The sequence below is a fragment of the Balaenoptera physalus genome (genome assembly GCF_965194825.1).
Source record: "Balaenoptera physalus genome assembly, chromosome: 11".
Lineage (NCBI taxonomy): Eukaryota > Metazoa > Chordata > Mammalia > Artiodactyla > Balaenopteridae > Balaenoptera > Balaenoptera physalus.
The window spans coordinates 19,489,791-19,512,314 of NC_138896.1; the positions used below are offsets into that span (position 1 = coordinate 19,489,791).

The 22,524-nt window shown below is 37.8% G+C and overlaps 1 protein-coding gene across 2 annotated transcripts in view; it reads right to left on the minus strand.

Annotated features, from left to right (window-relative positions):
* DCDC2 (doublecortin domain containing 2) overlaps positions 1 to 22,524 on the minus strand; it is a 157,545-nt gene that overhangs the window by 15,057 nt on the left and 119,964 nt on the right. For both annotated transcript variants that reach the window (XM_082415202.1, XM_082415201.1), the window contains exon 9: positions 5,959 to 6,059. In XM_082415202.1, the coding sequence (XP_082271328.1) occupies positions 5,959 to 6,059 (101 nt within the window). The remainder of the gene's footprint in view (positions 1 to 5,958; positions 6,060 to 22,524) is intronic.

Here is a 22,524-nt window from a genome sequence, read left to right on the forward strand (position 1 = left end):
ATAGACCAACCCAAAGGAACAACACAGATACTGAAAATTGGAGGTACGCCAATGAAATGGCAAAACCAATCACTCTACAGTGAAACATCCCCAGCCTGATGAGCTCTGCCTGGGCACACAGAGTTTCCTTAATGCTTCCCTCTAAAATCTAACCAGACATACACCTTAAATTTATACAATGTTACATGTCAAATATATTGCAATTAAAAAAAAAATCTAACCAGACAACCAAGGAGAGCCTCTAACATGGAGACACAGATCACGGAGATAGAAAGATAGAAAGAAAAAAGAAACAGAAGAAACAAACATAGTTCTGGAAAAGAAAGTTTAAAATAATAGGTTAATCCTTGGAGAGAGAAGGGAAGAGACCACATACATAAAATAAGAATAGGATGCTATAAAAAGGAACATTCAGAGAATATGAAAGGGCTCTTAAAAATTAAAACCACGATGGCTAGAAAAAAATCAATAGATGGAAAATAAACGCTGAAGCTTGTTGATTTTTTTTGAAGTTGAGAAAGTAGAAAAAAATCCATAGAGGTGGAAAGTAGGAGAGATAAGTAGAGGATCAGTCTAGGAGGTCCTATATCTGAATACTTGGAGTTCCAGAAGGAAAGTAGAGAAATAGAGAGAAGAAAATTATCTAAGACATAATTCAACAATTTTTTCCAGAACTGAAAAACAAACATTTTCAGAATAAAAAAGCCCATTGAGGGACTTCCCTGGTAGTCCAGTGGTAAAGAATCTGCCTTACAATGCAGGGGACGTGGGTTCGATTCCTCGTCAGGGAACTAAGATCCCACATGCTGCAGGGCAACTAAGCCCACGAGCCACAACTACTGAGCTCACGCCTCAACTAGAGAGGCCGCATGCCACAAACTACAGAGCCCATGTGCCCTGGAGCCTGTGCATCACAACTAGAGAAGAGAAAACCCGCACACCACAACTAGAGAGAAGCCCACGCGCTGCAACAAAAGATCCCACATGCCTCAACGAAGATCCCATGTGCTGCAACTAAGACCTGACGCAGCCAAAAATAAATTAAATAAATAAATAATAAATAAATCTTTTAAAAAAACACAAAAAGCCCATTGAGTACCCAGTCGAATAAGTAAAAAGACCTGCACCAAGTCACATAACTGGAAATTTTCAGAACACCAGGAACAAAGGAAAAAGCCTAAAAGCTTCCAGAGAGAGAAAAAGGATTATTTACAAAGGATCAGGAAACAGAATGACATCAAACTTCCCAACTGCAAATCTGGATGGGAAGGCCAACTGAGCAACACATTCAGAATTCTGAGAGAAATTATATCTAACCTAGAATTTTATATCTAGTCATGCTTACAGTCAAGTTTGGTAGAGAAAAAAAAAAAAAAAAGACATTTTCAGACACGCAGAGTCTCAAAAAATAAAAGCTCCTCCCATGAAGCTTTTCCGAGGCAGCTGCTAGAGGTGAGCTCCACAAAAACAACGAAGGTATAACCAAGAAAGAGGAAGATGTAGAACCCAGGAAATAGGGAATCCATCCACGGGAGAAGCAAAAGAAATTCCCAAAATAATGGTGAAGAAAAATACCAGGATGACTCTGCAAAGTAGATCCAAAGAACAACTAACCAGCCTGAGGCAGATGATCGAAAGGCTTGAGAAAAAGATGAAATTGAGATTTATTATCACCGTGTACATCTGAGTACATCAAGAGGAGATCAACAGTTCTGGCAGAGTTTGGAGATGGCTTGGTAATGACTACAGAGAATAGAAAACTAATCAAATGAAAACTTAGAAAACTAAGCAAATGAAAAAAACATAGGCAATTACTAAAATAGGGAGGAGGAAAAAATATTACACAAGAATATTTCTCTATTCCATGAGAAACAGCTAATAGCTCAAATCGGTTAGGTCTATAGAGCAGGAAGAATCCAGGTGGGGAAAGCTGGGGCAAGTGGTTGCTATTTTTGTCATAATTTTGTTGGATTGGTTGACTTTTAAAAAGAGTACATGTGTAATTTTGTTATTAAGGATTTATTAAGTTTTAAATCAATCAACAACTAAGAAAATAATATATATAACAACCTCCAATTTAAAAAAAAAAAAGAAAGCTCTCACTGCTCCTGTGTTCACGATGCTGGTTTAAATGCTATTTAATGAAACTACTTAGCATAAAAACATCTTGCAATTCTCATTTTATTACTACTCAAAATCAACTACAAATGGATGCAAAAAGCTATAAAACAATCCAAAACCACGCTGAAGTTACAATCCACATCTTCTGCTCTCTTCTCTCAAATGAAACAAAATCCAAAATATAATTGCGTCTTTGCCTATTCTATAGGTATGTATTTGCCTGTGTCTTTGAGATGGTGGCTTCTCCTACCTGATCTTTACTTACTAGAGGCAGTTTACTTAACTATAATGGAACAGTCTCATTTCTTGCCTCCTTAGCTTGAAAAGCATCAGTTTATAAACGGAGCATAATGACACAAGTGATCGGTGCCAGGTATAGCCACAGATATTGGTTAATCAGGCACTTGCTTCACTGCTTATGGGAAACCAGATTGATTTAGCATGTGCATGCAAAAAAAATAATTTTTAAAAGAGTACTTTATTCTTATGAGACCTAAACTCTCCCCTGAGAAAAGGTATTTGTTCTGGCCTCCCCAAATCTATAAAAGAATGTGACATTCTTCAGTTTCCCATGGGTTTGGAAGTAGTATTAGATCCAGGATCATTAATTTGTCTCTAAAAAATTAAGAGTCTAGACCTTGGGACAGAGCTCAAACATGTTTTTAGCTGAAATTAGTCCACAGTGCCCCATTACACACACTTAAACACGTAAACACAATGCCAGATGGGATCAGTAGAGGCTATGAAAGACTATGGAAGATCTGAAATTTTTCCATACTTAACAAGCTAACACATCAGCCTGCCATCTTTTCATGGATGCCGGCAGAAGACAAGAGACTACTGGGTCAGAGACAAAGGACTTTACTGCTCACAGCAATAGCAGTGGCCAGAGGGTCAGCATTTGCACCCACTCCCTGAGGCCCCATTCCCACAGGGCAATGTGAAGGGGGTGATACACATGCTGGCTTACATGACAGGGGAAGGACCCCATGCTTAGAGAACCCAAATCTTTTTTCTCCAAATATTTTCATTGTGATAAAATAAACATAGCAAAAAATGTTACCATTTTAACTAGTTTTAAGTATACAAGTCAATGGCACATCTTTTATAATAGATAGTAAACGTGCCTGACCTTTGCACCACAGGGAGACATTATCTTTATTATACTGGACCATCAACAAACCTAGCCTTTGCTCCACACCAGGATTTCTCAGTCTCAGCACTATTGACATTTTGCACTGGATAATTTTTTGCTGTGAAGACAGCCGTGTGCATTACAAGACATTTAGCAGATTCCCTGGCCACTACCCACTAGATGTCAGTAGCACTCCCTCACTTATAACCATCAAAAATGTCTCCAGAAATTGCCAAATATCCCCTCGGAGGCAAATCACCTCCAGCTGAGAATGACTGCTCCAGAGGAAGTCACTATCTCTGTCTTTTGAGGCTATTCACTACACAAACATCCTTGAAAAAACAGTCCAGAACAAAGGCAATCTGTGCCTCTACTCACAAGACATGCAAAAACACAAGAGATCCATGGAGAACTGCCTCTCAACAGAGGCCTTAATATTTACTTCTGAAACTTGATCTGCTTTTCAGGCATAGATAAAGTACTTGGCCAATTTGCACATGATATTACACGCACACACACCCTTCTTCGTGTTACTTTGACTAAAGTTACAACATGAACCATTTAGATGATGGGAAACAAGTTCAAAGAAGTTAAGTAGGTATGGCCCGAAAGGAAATGTATGTATCTTTTACAGCTGAGCCAAGTAGTATATAATAGACAGTTCTCTTCTTATGCAGGAATTTTTCCCCTCCTTGGGTTAATAACTGGCTTTTGTGGGGGAGAAGGGCATTTAATACTCTTCCCCAGATCACTCCTGTGCTTTGAAGTTAGACAGACCTGCATTCAAATCCCAATTCCTCTACTTAACAGTACAAACCTGGACATGTAATTCCACCTACGGGGGCTTACTTTATTTCCATACATAAAGTGAAGGTGATAAGACCTATCTTACAGGGGTGTCATAACAATTATATGAGATAAAAGTGCCTAGTACAGTGCCTGGCACTCAGTAGGTACTGAATAAAGAGTAGCTACTGCTACTATTACAGGCCCTCAGAGTTGTTCTTACTATAATGGAGCTTTACACTAATTTCTCCACACTCTCACTTGGTTTTTCACAATATTTATAACATAGCTGCTTAGGATATGGAGCAAAAGACCACCAGGCCACAGAGAGAATGACTCTAAGACCTGACTTCATAAGCATCTCACGCCAACCCCATGAGATAAACCATCCTAACTCTATTACTAACAGGGTCAAAGAAGAAAGCAATTCTGACCTTTTGTTACCTGGTTTTCTTTTCTTCAAACTGACCTCAATTTGTTGATACTGCCCAGCTTTTACCAATCTGTTTAATCTGTCTCTCCTGCATACTTGTATTTTAATAAGCTAGCACTCTTGTGTCAAATAAGAAATCAAGCTCTGCAGACACTTTTCATGGCTGTTCAAGTATTATCAGAGATCAATTCCTCTCGTGCCCTCCCCTTCCTGGTGATCATCAAACTCACAAGTAAAGAAATAAATACCTATCACAGATTTCAAAACTAAGTGATTAACAAAGAGATCTCCTTTTTGGTAATAATGCTATGACTTTCTCTTGATATTTGGCAGTTTTGACTTTGGAATATAAATTAGTCTTGGTTTCTGCTGCTATTAGGTGTTGTACATATGTGATGATTTCTCTTCTTTGTCTTAAAATATAATATTTAATTATAGCTTCACCGAAAACTTAAAATTCCAATTTCCCTCAGGGAAAAAAAAATACCTATAACTGGAGCTTATGAAAAATTGTTAGTTGCAGCTAATCCTGGATAATAAATTGGATTTTTGAAATCTGTGTGATTTTTAACACATTAAACTTTTCATCAGGAAGGTGATGCTTACAGAAAATGCCTGTGGAATAATCAGGAAGCAATTTCACTGCTGCAATGTTAAGACAAATACAACTGAGAATATCATCTATGGAATTTGTTGGATTGTGAGATTTGCTCTTTGAAAAGGAAATATCACATAATAGTCAGGAAACAAGTGGCAATTCCTGGTGACTTTGTATTCCCTTGAGCCTGGGATTATGAATTCCCCCTCCTCACCTAAATTCCAATCCTCCGCTTAGAAGTGTAAGAAACTTGATTGAATTCTATTAAAAAGCCTAAACAACTTTTATTTCTTGTACCATTTAGCCAGAATGAACACTACTTAGTTCCTTCTATAAGCACATGTGTGTACACACACACACTCCTAAAAGTACAGTGTCCCATTGGCCTAAAAAGAAAATCAATACACACTTAGCAAATATTTGAGCTGCATTTATATGAGCAATTCCTTTACGAAAAACAAATTCCAACCATCGCCATTTCAAGGACCCTAAAGGAGAGAAAATAACGGCACTTTTAAACTGCTTCTCTAAATGGAGGACTTTTTTTCTAGATTAAAAATGCCCAAGCCAATACTCTTTTTTGTATCAAACTTTCGCCCTCTGTATCTCATACCTAACTCCAACCCACCTCATTCTTCAATGCTGTTTATTAAAGATATACCATTTTCTGTAACAATAAAGACTCTGTCCAAATGGCTCCTCTTTGTGGGAATACGAGGAAGAACTGAAGGTGTTTTGTTTTATTTTTAAGGTCGTTCAGCCACATAGCTAGCACCTGAGAGTGTTTAACTCGCATCTGCATAAGAACAGCACAGGGCGGGTAACACAAAACTTGAAAGAAAAATAGTATTTGGTTTACACATATTTTTAAGGCATGGAGACTACCTGGTCAACTGGAATCTCAACTTGAGTATCTTCATCTTCTTGGACTTCTGCAGCCCCCCGCGTTTCTGATCTTTCCTCTCCAGCTTTGAAAACGCCTTCATCTATTATTTGAGACAAATACACAGTGAGAATCAAAATCCAATTGTGACATCGTGTGGCTGAATGTTGAAATTACAGTCAAATACCTAATGATTATTTTTCATAGGTATTCTGGTTCCCCTTGTATTGACAAGATTTTTGTAGCCCCCAATTCTTCTATATTTTCATTGGGAAAAGGTTCAGTGACCAAAGCAAGGCTGACCCAGAAGAGCAGGGCTATGTCCCAGCCTCTCCTCACCCCCTGGCTACTGATTTAATAACACAGCCCTTGGGAACACTGGACAGCTACGTGTAAAAGAATGAAGTTAGAACACTCCCTAACACCATACACAAAAATAAACTCAAAATGGATTAAAGACCTAAATGTAAGGCCAGACACCATCAAACTCTTAGAGGAAAACACAGGCAGAACACTCTATGACATATATCACAGCAAAATCCTTTTTGACCCGCCTCCTACAGAAATGGAAATAAAAACAAAAATAAACAAATGGGACCTAATGAAACTTAAAAGCTTTTTTGCACAGCAAAGGAAACCATACACAAGACGAAAAGACAACCCTCAGAATGGGAGAAAATATTTGCAAATGAAGCAACTGACAAAGGATTAATCTCCAAAACATACAAGCAACTCACGCAGCTCAATATCAAGAAAACAAACAATCCAACCCAAAAATGGGCAGAAGATCTAAATAGACATTTCTCCAAAGAAGATATACAGATTGCCAACAAACACATGAAAGAATGCTCAACATCATTAATCATTAGAGAAATGCAAATCAAGACTACAATGAGATATCATCTCACACCGGTCAGAAGGGCCATCATCAAAAAATCTACAAACAATAAATGCTGGAGAGGGTGTGGAGAAAAGGGAACCCTCTTGCACTGTTGGTGGGAATGTAAATTGATACAGCCACTATGGAGAACAGTATGGAGGTTCCTTAAAAAACTAAAAATAGAACTACCATACAACCCAGCAATCCCACTACTGGGCATATACCCTGAAAAACCATAATTCAAAAAGAGTCATGTACCACAATATTCATTGCAGCACCCTTTACAATAGCCAGGACATGAAAGCAACCTAAGTGTCCATCGACAGATGAATGGATAAAGAAGATGTGGCACATATATACCATGGAATATTACTCAGCCATAAAAAGGAACGAAACAGTTATTTGTAGTGAGGTGGATGGACCTAGAGACTGTCATACAGAGTGAAGTAAGTCAGAAAGAGAAAAACAAATACCGTATGCTAACACATACATATGGAATCTAAAAAAAAGAAAAAGAAAATGGTCAGAAGAACCTAGGGGCAAGACAGGAATAAAGATGCAGACCTACTAGAGAATGGACTTGAGGATACGGGGAGGGGGAAGGGTAAGCTGGGACAAAGTGAGAGAGTGGCATGGACATATATACACTACCAAACGTAAAATAGATAGCTAGTGGGAAGCAGCCACATAGCACAGGGAGATCAGCTCGGTGCTTTGTGACCACCTAGAGGGGTGGGATAGGGAGGGTGGGAGGGAGGGAGATGCAAGAGGGAAGAGATATGGGGACATATGTATATGTATAACTGATTCACTTTGTTATAAAGCAGAAACTGACACACCATTGTAAAGCAATTATACTCTAATAAAGATGTTAAAAATTTAAATAAATAAATTAATTAAATAAATAAATAAATAAAAGAGAATTGGATTGAAAAAAAATAAGCCAGTGTTGGGAAAAAATAAAAATAAAAATAACACAGCCTTGTACAAGTACTTAGATGGGAAGGATTTCCTACCTATTATCTCTGCTCTCTCCTCCTAGCCCTGAAACAGTGATGATGCTTGGTGCTTGAAAATACCCCTTTTAGAAGTTTGCCTTTCCCAAAAGAATGCTATACGCTGAAATAATGTATCGGAATAATTCTCTCCATTCAGAGTAACATAAAAAATTATTTTTTACTCTAACAGGATCATAGAGCTGACTCCACATCTCACACAAATCAATCTTTTACTTTGAAGGTGTCCACAGTATTTTCACAACCTATGTCTTAAAATCCTTAACTATAAAATGTAACCCAAATTTCTAAGACTTTAGGTTAAGCTCCTTCGACTTGTTCTCCCACGGGAAGCATTAAGAGCTGTTTTCCATATTTGAAGTAGTTTTAATGTCTTCCCTCCGTCTTCTCTTCTCCAGGCCAAGTAATCAAAGAATCACAGGACCATTTGTCATTCTGTCCATCTATTTGCCTCAAGGCAGGTCTAATGCTTCAGTCATTCGCATGGATGTTTTCTCTGTCCAATCATTTAAAATCTGTGGGGATGGAGATTTCACCTCCTTCTCTGATCATCTATTCCAGTATTTGATTACCCTTACAGTCTAGAAAATGTTTTCATCTTTTGTCTTAAAACCCCTTCTATTTCTCAAATGGAAGCTTGTTTCCCAGAGCACAAATAGTTAACACATTTCACATGATAATACTTCATATTGTTAAAGTTATGAACTCACTCTTAATTAAGCATAACATATATCTTTACCTTCGCTGAGGATCAATTATATGTAAGGCACAATATGAGCCGATGTGACCACCTAGGATATAAATGAGATGTAGATTTTTTCCAGTTGCTTACAGACCAATGAGTAGACAGAAATACATACACACCACTAATAAGGTGCCCTGAGGTAAGAGGCATAAGGGCTATGGCAGAGCCCTAGTGGAAGCTTAGAAGGTACAGCCAAGTGAAAAAGGAAGGAAGGAAGAGAGAGAGGAAATATAACCAAACTCAAGCCCTTTTTGTTTCTCCTAGAGAAACAATTTTCCTTTTTAATTACTTTTTAATTACTTCTCTACTATCCTTTTTAAAAACCAGGAACAACAGAGCTATCCCCAAAGCTGATTAGACATGTTAGATTAATTTACATGGATTAATTCCATTTTTTATTGAAGTATAATTTACAATGTTGTGTTAGTTTCAAGTGTACAGCAAAGTGATTCAGTTATACATATATACCATTTTTCATATTCTTTTCTATTATAGGTTATTACAAGATATTGAATATAGTTCCCTGTGCTATACAGTAGGTCCTTATTGTTTAACTATTTTATATATAGTAGTGTGTATATGTTAATCCCAAACTCCTAATTTATCTCCCTGCCCCCTCCTGCCACTACCCCCTTTGGTAACCATAAGTTTGTTTTCTATGTCTGTGAGTCTTTCTGTTTCATAAATAAGTTCATTTGTGTCATATTTTAGATTCCACATATAAATGATATCATATGATATTTGTCTTTCTCTAACTTACTTCACTTAATATGATAATCTCTATCTAGGTCCATCAATGTTGCTACAACTGGCATTATTCTTTTTTATGGCTAACATTCCATTGTGTATATATACCACATCTTCTTTATCCATTCATCTGTCATTTTGAGGATTACCTGCAGCAATAATTTAATCCCAGACTGGTTTTTCCTCTCAGCCAACAACCTTGTCACCTGATGATCCTTTCCTTCCACCAGCTCATGTGTGCATAAGCAATCCAAGGTAATTTTTCATTCACTAGAGTTTTCTCAGTTAAATCATCCTGTGTATATATTAATTGAAAAAAATATATATATATACAGGAATCACTACACAATCATCACCAAAATGATGATTTCTGCGTAGGCAGCTATTTTGGGTTATCTCTGCAACCCATCTCCCCAAGGACACGGCTCACCTAGCAAGTCTAATGATTCTGTCCTAACTCCATAGCACCTTATAACTCAGAGCATGGATCCAAATGAAAGTGCAGTTCAGCAATATCAGAAAAAAGAATATAGAAAACAAAACAGAATATGTGATGATGTTCTCATGTATTTGGCCTGGAGTAAATGCAAAGTTATGGTCACAAGCTCAACAAAGCAATCCTTGAGCTAAGAAAAGTACAGGGAAGGACACTTCAAAGGGCAAGGAAAATAGCTTACAATTATTCTGTCCTAAAAGAAGTGAAAGGGAGAAATCCAAGTCTATAAAATTGGAGTCAACAAGGATAGGGCAAGCTGATATTTGTCTCTCCATCAAATTCTGGAACACAGAACTCAAGGAAATAATAAACATTACATTGATGGTAGAAAATATTAATTAAATGATAGAAAAATAAATTCCACTTTATTCACATGTGGAGTCCACAATTCTGAGAATGTATAGAGGCAGAATAAACTAATTTCAAATAGGGTTGCACATTTTATCAAATGTTATCTCCAAAATGGTTTAAAAAGGAAAGTTAAGGTGTGTTTGACATTCATTTCTACCTTCTGAAATACCTTAGGAGACAACAATCATACTCATCCACAAAATGTCCCCGGAGTCAACCTTTAGAGATAGATGCTGGTCTCAGTAGACTATGACCTATGTCCATGACTTTTTTGGACAACATTTTTTCATCCAAGTATGGCACCTGCTTTCAAGGGAACCACAAACAGAAACCTACAGATACCAAAGAAATATATTGTTAATGCTCACATTCAATGAAATGTTTAACTGTATCCAAGCAGAGCTCTGAATGGCTTGCAGATGTGTTTTAGGATAAACATTTCACAAGAAAAGAAGAATGAGATCAATAATAACAAACAAAATGGAAAGGGCACTGAGATGGAAAATGGCAACCATAATGATATAAACAGCAAGGAGACCAATCAACAAAACTCAACATTGAGTATAGTGACAAAAAGAGAAAATACAAAGATAGAAGTGTTTGGTTGAGGCATGGCGTAGGATTTGTTCACCACTGAATGGAGATGTGTAAGCCAACTCCTTCAGCAGCACAGAGCAAGAAAGTAAGGTTGGAAAGGAATTCACAGAAATAAACAGTGATGGAAAAAAGAAAAGCAAGAAAGTTACTTTGTGATACGAAAAAGGACTTGAATTTTTATTAAAAATGTTATATAAAATTTAAAATAGGGGAATATGAATTTCTAGGGGAAATATTTTTAAATAGCATTTTCTGATTATAGATTATTTAATACACATGCATGCATTTTAGAAAACTTGGAAGATGAAGAAAATAAACATCCTAATCTCATGATCCAGAGTTTCTCTCTCTCTCTCTCACACACTCATAAAACTGAGATCCTAATGTATATATAATTTCAAGAGATTTTTTAACTTTGAAATCATATCATGAGAATTTCCCACATCATTAAATGTTATCTGAACACATAATAAATTGGTGGTACCATGCTGTAATTAGTGGACAATGAACCTGGATTCTTGCATCTTCCCATACTTAGAAAAGCACTAAAACCATTAACTAAGATGTCGCAACTAGCAATAACCTTCTGTCAAGATGAGCACTTGAACTGGGCGATTGGGATTGACATGTATACACTGATGTGTATAAAATTGATGACTAATAAGAACCTACTGTATAAAAAGTAAATAAAATAAAATTCAAAAATTAAAAAAAAAAAGATGAGCGCTTGATTGCATGTACCCCTTTGTCAAAATCACATATGTACTGGCCTCCCCCCTTTAACTCTTCGAACAGTTCTCAGAGCTCTCAGAGACTGTCTTCCAGGTTATAATCCACAGATTGGCTCGAATAAAATTCTACATTTCTTTCTTAGATTGACTATTGACTTATTTTTTCCACTGAAACTAATATCTTTTTTCCTATACAAACATACTACGATAAAGTTTAATTTCTAAATTAGGCACAGTAAGAGAATATCCGAATTGCCAGCATCAATACTCTTGCACTTTGGGGCCATTATTAAGTAAAATAAGGGTTACTTCGAACACAAGCACTGTGATACCTCTACAGTTGATCTAATAACCAAGAGGGTGACTAAAGTGTCTAAAGAGCGGGCTACACCAGACTAAGGGATGATTCACCTCCCAGGCAGGAAGAGGTGGGAGAGCACAAGATTTCATGGCGCCTCTCAGAACAGACTGAAGTTTAAAACTTATGTCAACATAATAAAGGCTATGTATGACAAACCCACAGCCAACATCGTTCTCAATGGTGAAAAACTGAAACCACTTCTTCTAACATCAGGAACAAGAGAAGGGTGCCCACTCTCACCACTATTATTCAACATAGTTTTGGAAGTTTTAGCCACTGCAATCAGAGAAGAAAAAGAAATAAAAGGAATCCAAATCGGAAAAGAAGAAGTAAAACTGTCACTGTTTGCAGATGACATGATACTATACATAGAGAATCCTAAAGATGTTACCAGAAAACTACTCGAGCTAATCAATGAATCTGGTAAAGTAGCAGGATACAAAATTAATGCACAGAAATCTCTTGCATTCCTATACACTAATGATGAAAAATCTGAACAAGAAATTAAGGAAACACTCCCATTTACCACTGCAACAAAAAGAATAAAATACCTAGGAATAAACCTACCTAAGGAGACAAAAGACCTGTATGCAGAAAACTATAAAACACTGATGAAAGAAATTAAGGATGATACAAACAGATGGACAGATATACCATGTTCTTGGATTGGAAGAATCAACATTGTGAAAATGACTGTACTACCCAAAGCAATCTACAGATTCAGTGCAATCCCTATCAAACTACCACTGGCATTTTTCACAGAACTAGAACAAAAAATTTCACAATTTGTATGGAAACACAAAAGACCCCGAATAGCCAAAGCAATCTTGAGAAAGAAAAACAGAACTGGAGGAACCAGGCTCCCTGACTTCAAACTATACTACAAAGCTACAGTAATCAAGACAGTTTGGTACTGGCACAAAAACAGAAATATAGATCAATGGAACAGCATAGAAAGCCCAGAGATAAACCCACACACATACGGTCACCTTATTTTTGATAAAGGAGGCAAGAATATACAATGGAGAAAAGACAGCCTCTTCAATAAGTGGTGCTGGGAAAACTGGACAGCTACATGTAAAAGAAAGAAATTAGAACACTCCCTAACACCATACACAAAAATAAACTCAAAATGGATTAAAGACCTAAATGTAAGGCCAGACACTATCAAACTCTTAGAGGAAAACATAGGCAGAACACTCTATGACATAAATCACAGCAAGATCCTTTTTGACCCACCTCCTAGAGAAACGGAAATAAAAAGAAAAATAAACAAATGGGACCTAATGAAACTTAAAAGTTTTTGCACAGCAAAGGAAATCATAAACAAGACGAAAAGACAACCCTCAGAATGGGAGAAAATATTTGCAAACGAAGCAACTGACAAAGGATTAATCTCCAAAACATACAAGCAACTCATGCAGCTCAATATCAAAAAAACAAACAACCCAATCCAAAAATGGGCAGAAGACCTAAATAGACATTTCTCCAAAGAAGATATACAAATTGCCAACAAACACATGAAAGGATGCTCAACATCACTCATCGTTAGAGAAATGCAAATCAAAACTACAGTGAGGTATCACCTCACACCGGTCAGAATGGCCATCATCAAAAAGTCTATAAACAATAAATTCTGGAGAGAGTGTGGAGAAAAGGGAACCCTCTTGCACTCTCGCTAACACACCATTGTGTAGCAATTATACTCCAATAAAGATGTAAAAAAACAAAACTAAACTAAAAATGTATAAATTGAAGAAGTAAAATAAAATAAAACTTATAAACTGTTGTTTCTGGAATTTTCCATTTACTATTTTCAAACCACGGTTGACTGCAGAAAGCAAAACCACAGGTAAGGGGGTACTACTGTACTTCATCCAGGGCCAAGATCAGTGAGCCAATGTGAATGTTCAAAAATATGATGAACATTCATGATGAGTGTTCAAAGTTATGTGAATGCTCAAGGTGAAGGTTCAAAAGCAGGCCTGAAAACCAGAAAATTAAAATTAACACCAAAGAATTGCCAGCAAGGCCAAAATACAATGGTAAAGAATTTGAACGATACAATATGTTCCCCTTCTGTCAGTGCCACAGTAAAAAGCAACTAAAACGGGGAGGGGGCGGATAAATTGGGAGATTGGGATTGACATATACACACTACTAAATATAAAATAGGTAACTAATAAGAACCTGCTGTATAGCACAGGGAACTCTTCAATACTCTGGAATGACCTATATGGGAAAAGAATCTAAAAAAGAGTGGGTATATGTATATGTATAACTGATTCACTTTGCTGTACACCTGAAACTAACACAGCATTGTAAATCAACTATACTCCACTAAAAATTAACTTAAAAAAAGAAAATCACACACAAAAAAGCAACTAAAGACACACTCCATGGAAGAAGGTAAAGATGAAACATTAAAGCACATTCTTGCAAGGATAGATTCCGCAAGAAATTTAAGTTTTTACAAAAATATTCAGTTTTTCATCAAGGGCAATATTATGCAAGCACTTCAAAACCTTACACTTTCCCTTTATTATGACTGCTCATTTAAACTTGCACAGTAAATTTAGATCATAACAGCAATCGTTATGCGCAATGGTTGTATAGTTATTGCTATAAATAGCTCAGATGTCCTAACCACAACTCACTAAGGGTAGATGCCACCTAGGGTGGGGGTTTAGCCTCTAATGGCACACAGGATTAGTTTTAGCATCACTCAGGATTTTCGTAAAAACAGAAATTTAGTCTTACTCGATCCCAATGTCAACAGGTAAGTGCCCCTTTTTGCCATATACCGCCCATCTGTGAAATTTTGGTGTGCCAATAATCGTCTGGCACACATTCAAGATTTCTTCTAATCCCCTTATAATAAGCTTTAACATAATTTTCAACTGCTCATGAAATTATTTCTTGTTTGAGTCTTAGCAATTTTGCTTCCTCTAAATTTAATTGTACATTGTAAATGTAATAATAGAATGCCTGTGTATCATATAAAAATAAACTTTTCTTCTATAGGTAGGAAAAAGTAGGTTTTTGGAAAAAAGTGATAATGCAATGATTTCTCATCTCAAAATGCCCTGCCCTAGCTGAGCACCTCATGCTAAGCTGTCTAAAATCACTGCCTCCATCCCTTACCCACATACTTAGCCCCACACCTAGTCCAACCTCTGTAGCAGCATCTCATAAAGAATGCTCTTGTCAAAATCAGTGACCATAATGGTCACCTTTATGTTCTCATCTTACTTGATCTCTTAGCAGCTTTTAATACAGGCGATCTCTCTCTCTCTTTCTGTCTACCTATCTATTTATCTGTCTATTTCTCCATTTCACTCTGGTTTCAGCAGAATCAACAGATGCTTCTCTTCAGTCTTCTTGATCAACCTATCCTCCTCTGTTCAACTTCTAAGTGTCGCAGTACCCCCAGAGCTACATCGTGAGTCTACTTCTCTATTTACACACGCTTCTTAGATAATCTCATCCTGATCATGGCTTGAATACCATAAATATGTCAACGACTCTCTAATCTATTCAATATACCAGCCTCTTTGTAGGTCCCCAAGCTCATATATCGTATTGCCTAACTTGACAACTTGCCTTGGATGTCTAATGGGCATCTCAAACTTAACATGGTCATAAGAGAACTCCAGGTCCCCACCGTAAACTGTTCATCCTCTATATTCCTCATCCCATAACATGGCACCTCCACTCAACCCCCAAATCTGGAAATTATCCTTATTTCCATCTTGTTCTCACTCCCTATATCCATTCCATTCTTGGCCTGTCAATTCAATCTCCTTTTAAATATATCCCGGGGGCTTCCCTGGTGGCGCAGTGGTTAAGAATCCACCTGCCAATGCAGGGGACACAGGTTCGATCCCTGGTCTGGGAAGATCCTACATGCCACGGAGCAGCTAAGCCCGTGCGCCACAACTACTGAGCCTGTGCTCTAGAGCCCGCGAGCCACAGCTACTGAGCCTGCATACCACAACTACTGAAGCCCGCGCACCTAGAGCCTGTGCTCCGCAACAAGAGAAGCCACCTCAATGAGAAGCCCACGCACCGCAACAAAGAGTAGCCCCCACTCGCCGCAACTAGAGAAAGCCCACTCACAGCAATGCAGCCAAAAATAAATACAATAAATTTTTTTTTTTAAATCCCGAATATGTGAATATTATTTCCAGCTCCACTATTAGCTTGGTTTAATCATCACTATCTGTTGGATGGGCTATTACAACAGCTTACAAATTAGTGTTCCTCTTCTACTCTTGCTTTCCTCTGAGTCATTCATCACACAAAAGCCAAGTTATATTAATAGATTATAAAAATTACTTGGAAACTCTAACACTTTCCAACATACATAGAATCCAAGTTCCTTACCATGGCTTAGAGAAATGTGTTCTGGTCCTGAACTCCCTCTTAGACCACATTTCATACCAATTTCCCTTTGCCATTAAACTCCAGGTACATTTTGTTTCTCCAACAGAAAACTCATCGCTATCTTACGGCTTTGTCCTTTTTACACTTTCTACCTGGAATGTTCTTTCCTCCCTTTTCCCAAGGTAAGCTGCTCTTTCTCATTCAGATCTCAGGAAACCCTCCTCCAGTTCAAGCAGTCACCCAGTCATTCACATTGCTCTGTTTTAATTCTCTCACTAGCATTTATTACTAGCTGATATTTTTCTTGTTTATTTGGTGTTTTAGTGTTTGTCAGTCTCCACCAAAGTGTAGGCTCCAAGAGAGCAGGCACCACGCCCATATTGTTCACTGCTCTGTAGCTCGCATGTAATAGAGCTCAGCACACAGGTGTTCAAAAGGTGTCTGTTGAAAGAATAAACAGCAGGCACTCAAAATTATTTGCTGCATTGAGATAGAATGTAAGGAGAGTACAAGTTAAAAGCCACTAGCCCAGTCCATTAAGTCTCTGTGTTGCCCCAACCTGGCCACACTTGGCAGTACAGCATTTTGATGAGGAGGAGGAGGATAAAGAGGGGTGAAGAGAAAGAAGACTGGAGTACACCTACACAGGGATCAATAAATTAGGCTATGTGTGGTAAGTGAGATAATACCCGCCCCCTCCCCCGCAAGAGGTCTCCATCCTAATCCTCAGAAACTGAACATGTTACATCGCATGGCAGAGGTGAATTAAGGTTGCAGATGGAATTGCTAATCAGCTGACCTTCAGATGGGGAGATTATCCCGGATTATTCAGGTGGACCCAATGCAACCACAAAGGTCCTTGTAAGTGAAAGAGAGGGGCGGGGGAATCAGTGTCAGGGTGATGTGCTGTGAGAAGGACTTGACTGGCCATTGATGGCTTTGAAGATGGAAGGGGGCCATAAACAAGGGAATTGCAGACAACCTCTAAAAACTGGAAAAAGGCAAGAATAGAAACTTTCCTCTTAGAGATTCTAGAAGGAATAAAGCCTCACCAACACTGTGATTACAGCCCAGTGAGGACCATTTTGGAATTCTGACCTCCAGAACACTAAGATAATAAGCATGTGCTGTTTTAAGGCACCATGTTTGTGGTAATTTGTTACAGCAGCAATAGGCAACTAATACACCATGTGTCCAAAAACTATGGTCTAGAAAGAATACTGGGGCAGTAGCCCCTGCAAATCCCCTTTCTGACTCCTCCAGGTACTTGCTGGGTGAGGGCAGGCAGCTGAGACACCCCTGTTCCTCCTGCTATGAAGGCAGTGGTCCAAAACCCTCCTGCAAATCCTCTGCCTTCTGTTTTCCGTCTCTAAATGTTATTACCTCTCTCTCTCTCCCTCCCCTGCAATGTACAAAAAACACCCCTCCAGATACCCACATCTGCCAGAAAGAAGAAAAGGGATTCCATTTTTTTAAGTCCTCCCCTACCCTAAAACCTTCGTAATAAAAGCCATTTGCTAACAAACTAAAGAGCGAGGATAAATTTGATACACAATACTGCTCTCATTCAATTACTACACTGAGGATCAAATTCAATGCTTGGATGCACACGACACTGCAATTCAGCTCTAATCTTTTTTCTTTGAATCATGAATAGACATTTTAGTGTATATTACACAGCAAAGCAATAACAAACACTCTAGTAAAAATAAAAATGCTCCTCAATTATTTTTCACTTATCCCTTATGAATTTTATTGCCTAAAAAATGAAAGCAGAGCTGCTGAGGTAGGGCAGTCATGTCATAAGTGTGTAGCTCGTAATAAATAAGAATCTGTTTCCCTTACAGGAATGGCAAACTAGTGCTTGTGCATTTTTAGCCTTTCTGCAACTAGAACGGCTGAAATGAAAGCATTTCCTAGTTTCAGTATATCAGTGTGTTAGTTTAGTAACATTAAAATATTTTAATATTTTAATATGTTAAAATTTTAATGTTAAGTAAGAAAAGTTACCAAATAACTAATGAATGATACATTCATGTAATTGCTGATAATCAGTATTTAAGCCCAACGATCTTGTTTAAAGGATACTTTCTCACCAGAATTATTAAAAATTCTTTTAAAATAATATTATAAACCATATTTGAATGTGTTCAGTGTTTGAAACTGATTGGAACTTATCAGGATAAATAAAAAGAAGAATAACAGAGTTAACACCCAGTTTTAAATACTTTATGGAAATACTAGATATCTATTATGTGGAGGCTCTCTATTTGTAAGCAGGAAAGTTTAGTGTGACTATAAACATTTTACTATGATTTACTACTGAGACTTTCTCATAAAAATGTTAAATTAAAAACAAAATATTAATTTTAAAAAGCAGCTCATTAAATCCAGTAGATTACTGAGAAAAAAATGTGAGCAACAAGGAGCTCATGGCTTTCAGTATATAAGATAATATTCTAAGAAGAAAAAAGTATACAGATCTGTTTAAAAGGAAGATTATGCTGTCTTTATCTGTGTCACATCAGTTACCAGAGGCAGAATTCGAAGTAAAATTGGTAAGAAAGTGACATACAAATTATTTTCATTAGCTAATGCTAATGAAACATATATTCATATGTGAAATATATTGAATTTCCAATAAAACTCTTCTTAGATACAGACTGTTGTCATCACAACATCTTAATGAAATTGAAAGAAAGCACTTCCAGAAAGGTAACCCTATGTGAAGTTTAGCAAGTAGGGAGGTGGAGAGGAAGAGGGATTCCCATGTGACAACACTTCCTGATGAAAGGATGCTGGCCAGCCCTCCTCCGATCCTTATAACAACTTGCACAATATCTTCCTCACACCACTCACCTGAACTAAAGAATATTATCATTAGGCAGAATGAAAAACTAATCAAATAACAGCTAATATTCTGAGTGTATCTAACTTAGTACAGCCATATTACCCGAATGCTTTTTAATCACTAATTGTCTCCATATGTTTCATTCTGACCCATAAACTCAAATGGAAACTCTTTACGGGAACAAGAATATCGCAAGTGATATTTTTCTTTGGCAATTTAGAATATTACATGAAAATAACTTTATCCATCCACTTAGATAGGCTGAGTTTACTTAACTGCAGTTTGAAGTGTATCTGGCTTCTGTCTATTTCCTGACTCCCACTCCAGGTATTAAATATCATCTGTTATGCAATTGATGTTTAAATTTGACTATTAACTCTTTGCATAGACTTGATCTTAACAACCATGGTTAGTTCACCTTGACTTTAAATGGGTGTAACAAAATTTTCTAAGAGTAGACAGAAAGTAAAAGTAGGATTATTATCATTGATTTCCCCAGATCAAAGGTAATTTTGTTCTTATCCCTTCATTTCTAGTTTATTCTTTTCAGATACAGATGTTTTAGATTTTCATCAAAATCAGAAATATTCAAAGTACAAAGACTAAAACACATATATATATATATATAATATGTAGAATTCATGACAAAATTATTTTATAATCTATATAAATTTTGATTTACTTTATAAAGTCTGAAACAGATACATGGATCTGAGAAAAATAAAATACTTCTGAGTTGGTTTACCTAAGCCAACAAGTATATATAGCTTTATTTTTCTTTTCATTTCTAATTTTATAACCTTATAAAAATTACACTGCAAATTAGTTTTAGTTTATCAGAATAATTGAATTGTTCCTCATTGGACCCCAGTGACTTGAAGTTACTTAATAAGTGGCCAAAAAATCATGATTCCTATTCTTAATTCTGGCTGGTCCAACTACCTCCAAATGACCTTGTGTATTTCAGTCTGTAAAAGAGCTAGCCATACTCGAATTACTTCTCTACTGTAGAAAATGTATCAGGGTAACAAATGGCGTACTTGCATGTAACAGAAATACACAGTACTCTTAAATTCCTCAATTTTTTGTTCATTCATTCATTCATTCATTTACTGTGCCAATATTTACCAAACCTCCTCATGCCCAGGCATGTGCTGGATACCAGCCATGGAAGAGATGAACAAGGCACTGGTCTCAAGATGCTTACTGTCTACTAGGAAATTTAAATGGAAAAATCAGTAGAACGGAATGATAAATGTAACTAGTGCTACACAGGCTGTCAAGAGTGCAGAGAGGTAGGTAAGGGTGACAGGTGGGCATCGTGGTCAGTCAAAGAAGGCTTCTGAGAGACAGAAGCTACAAATCAAAAGACAAGTAGAATTAGTTATTGAGGAGCAGAGGAAGGGCATTCTAGACAGTAAGATCAGTATATGCAAAGACTCAGAGGCACTGGAATGCATGGTCTGTTCCAGAGACTGCAGTCAGATGAGCATGGCTGCAGCAAGCAGGCAGGGATGATTCCGAAAACCTTGACTGATAAAACCAAGAATTTGAACTTGAGCCTGAAGATGACGAAGAGCAACTGAAGGACTTGATGCAGGGAGCATCGGGCTGGGGTTGTGCCCGGGAAAGAGGGCTGCCTAGGAGGGAGTGCGGATTCATGGCAGGGTGGGTGTGGAGGGGAAGCTAAGGAAGGAAGGTATTACTCAAGGGTCTCTAGGATGATATTGTTGATGTAGAGATAATGGGTCAGAGTGAGAAGATTAGCCAGGATTGTAGAAAGGAAAGCCTGTAATGTGGGTCAGACTGAAGTGACAGAAGGCTGGTATCCTGGAGAGTTCAAAGAAATGGAATGGGAAATAAAGTATGGAATGATGGGTCATGAGGTTCTGAAGCACAGAACCCACAGCCCCCATTGGGGTAGTGGGACAGGCACTGGTCTGTGGGGCTGTGGAGACACACTAGACGTTGCAGGTCCTGAATGAAGGCATTGGCAGCAGGACGGACAGGAGGGGACACGAGGGACACGTAAAGGTACTGACAGGACTCCGTGACTGCCTGGATGTGGGAGGTGAGAGAGACGAAAGAGTCAAAGGGGGAATCTAAGGTTTATGGCTTGGGTGTCTCAGTGGTTAGGAGAGCTATTTATCAAGACAAGGGACGGAAAAGGAAGGGGGGGCGTGGTTAAGAAGGGAGAGTATGAGTTCTGATTTTCGTATGCTGCTTTGAGTCCCCTGTTAGGCATCTTGAAAGACATGTCAATTAAGTGGTTGGAAATATAAATCTGTTAACCAGGATGAAGTTCTAGGTTAAGGATACAGAGTTGGACACTGTCAGAGTACAGTTGGTAAATAAAGCCAAGGGTCTGGGAGAGAACTTGGAATGAGAATAGAAGATGGCTGGGGGCAGAATTCTAGAAAAAAAAATTGAAGGGATGGGAAGAAGAGGAACTCACAAAGACTGAAAAGAAATAAGGAAAGAACAAGAAAAAATAAGAGTGAGATGTTACGGAAGCCATGGGAAAAGCAAAAGTCAAGTGCAAAGGAATAATCAGTATTAAAAAGTGTCCTCTGGCTTTAGCACCCTGATGATCTGGTCAACTAGGTGAGAGTAATTTTAGCAGAGCATAAAATATCAGATTATATTGGGGTGCAGTATAAAAGGGTGGTGCCTATCACAGAACACTGGCAATATGGACCACTCTTTCAAGATGATTGGCTGTGAAGTGGAGAAGAGAGACCATAGTCCTGTAAAACCTAACTCAGAGGCCTGATGCCATAGAGGTAGTAGGGCTGAACAGGGTTAAATCCCACCACTTCTGACTCCTGCCTTCCAAAGAATTTGTCACAGATGTCAGCACATAAAGCTGTTGCTAAACTTATGTCCCTAACGCACAAGCATGTCTAATGAAATCCAAGCACTCTTGCAAACTCAAACAATCCCCGTTCATGCATGGCCAAGTTAAACCAAAACGGATCATCTTCATCTTGATAATATACATGCAGCTGGAATTGTATTTCATGAAAATATTATCCTTACTACACAGACATTTATCGGAGTTTGAACCTTAGCCAAAAATCCTAAATGGATTACAACATGGTAGTGTGGCTGCAGGGTGTAGGGGGATGTGGGGAGATAGAGCAAGAAGGAGAGAAGCCTATGGGCAGCACCCATTCCAGGAAACAAGGCACCTTCAACTTGCACACCTGAGTTAAAGCATTCTATTAGCATGGTCATTCACAATCATTTCAGACAAAGAAATAAAAGACGCCTTGGCTTCAGAAGACTACTAAGAATTCATGCAAGGAACCTAAAAACCAAAGGCTAAAAGAGAAACCAGGATTGTAAATTTTCAAAATCTATCTGCAGTTGATCAACTTGAGATGGAAGACTGAGATACTTCTCTA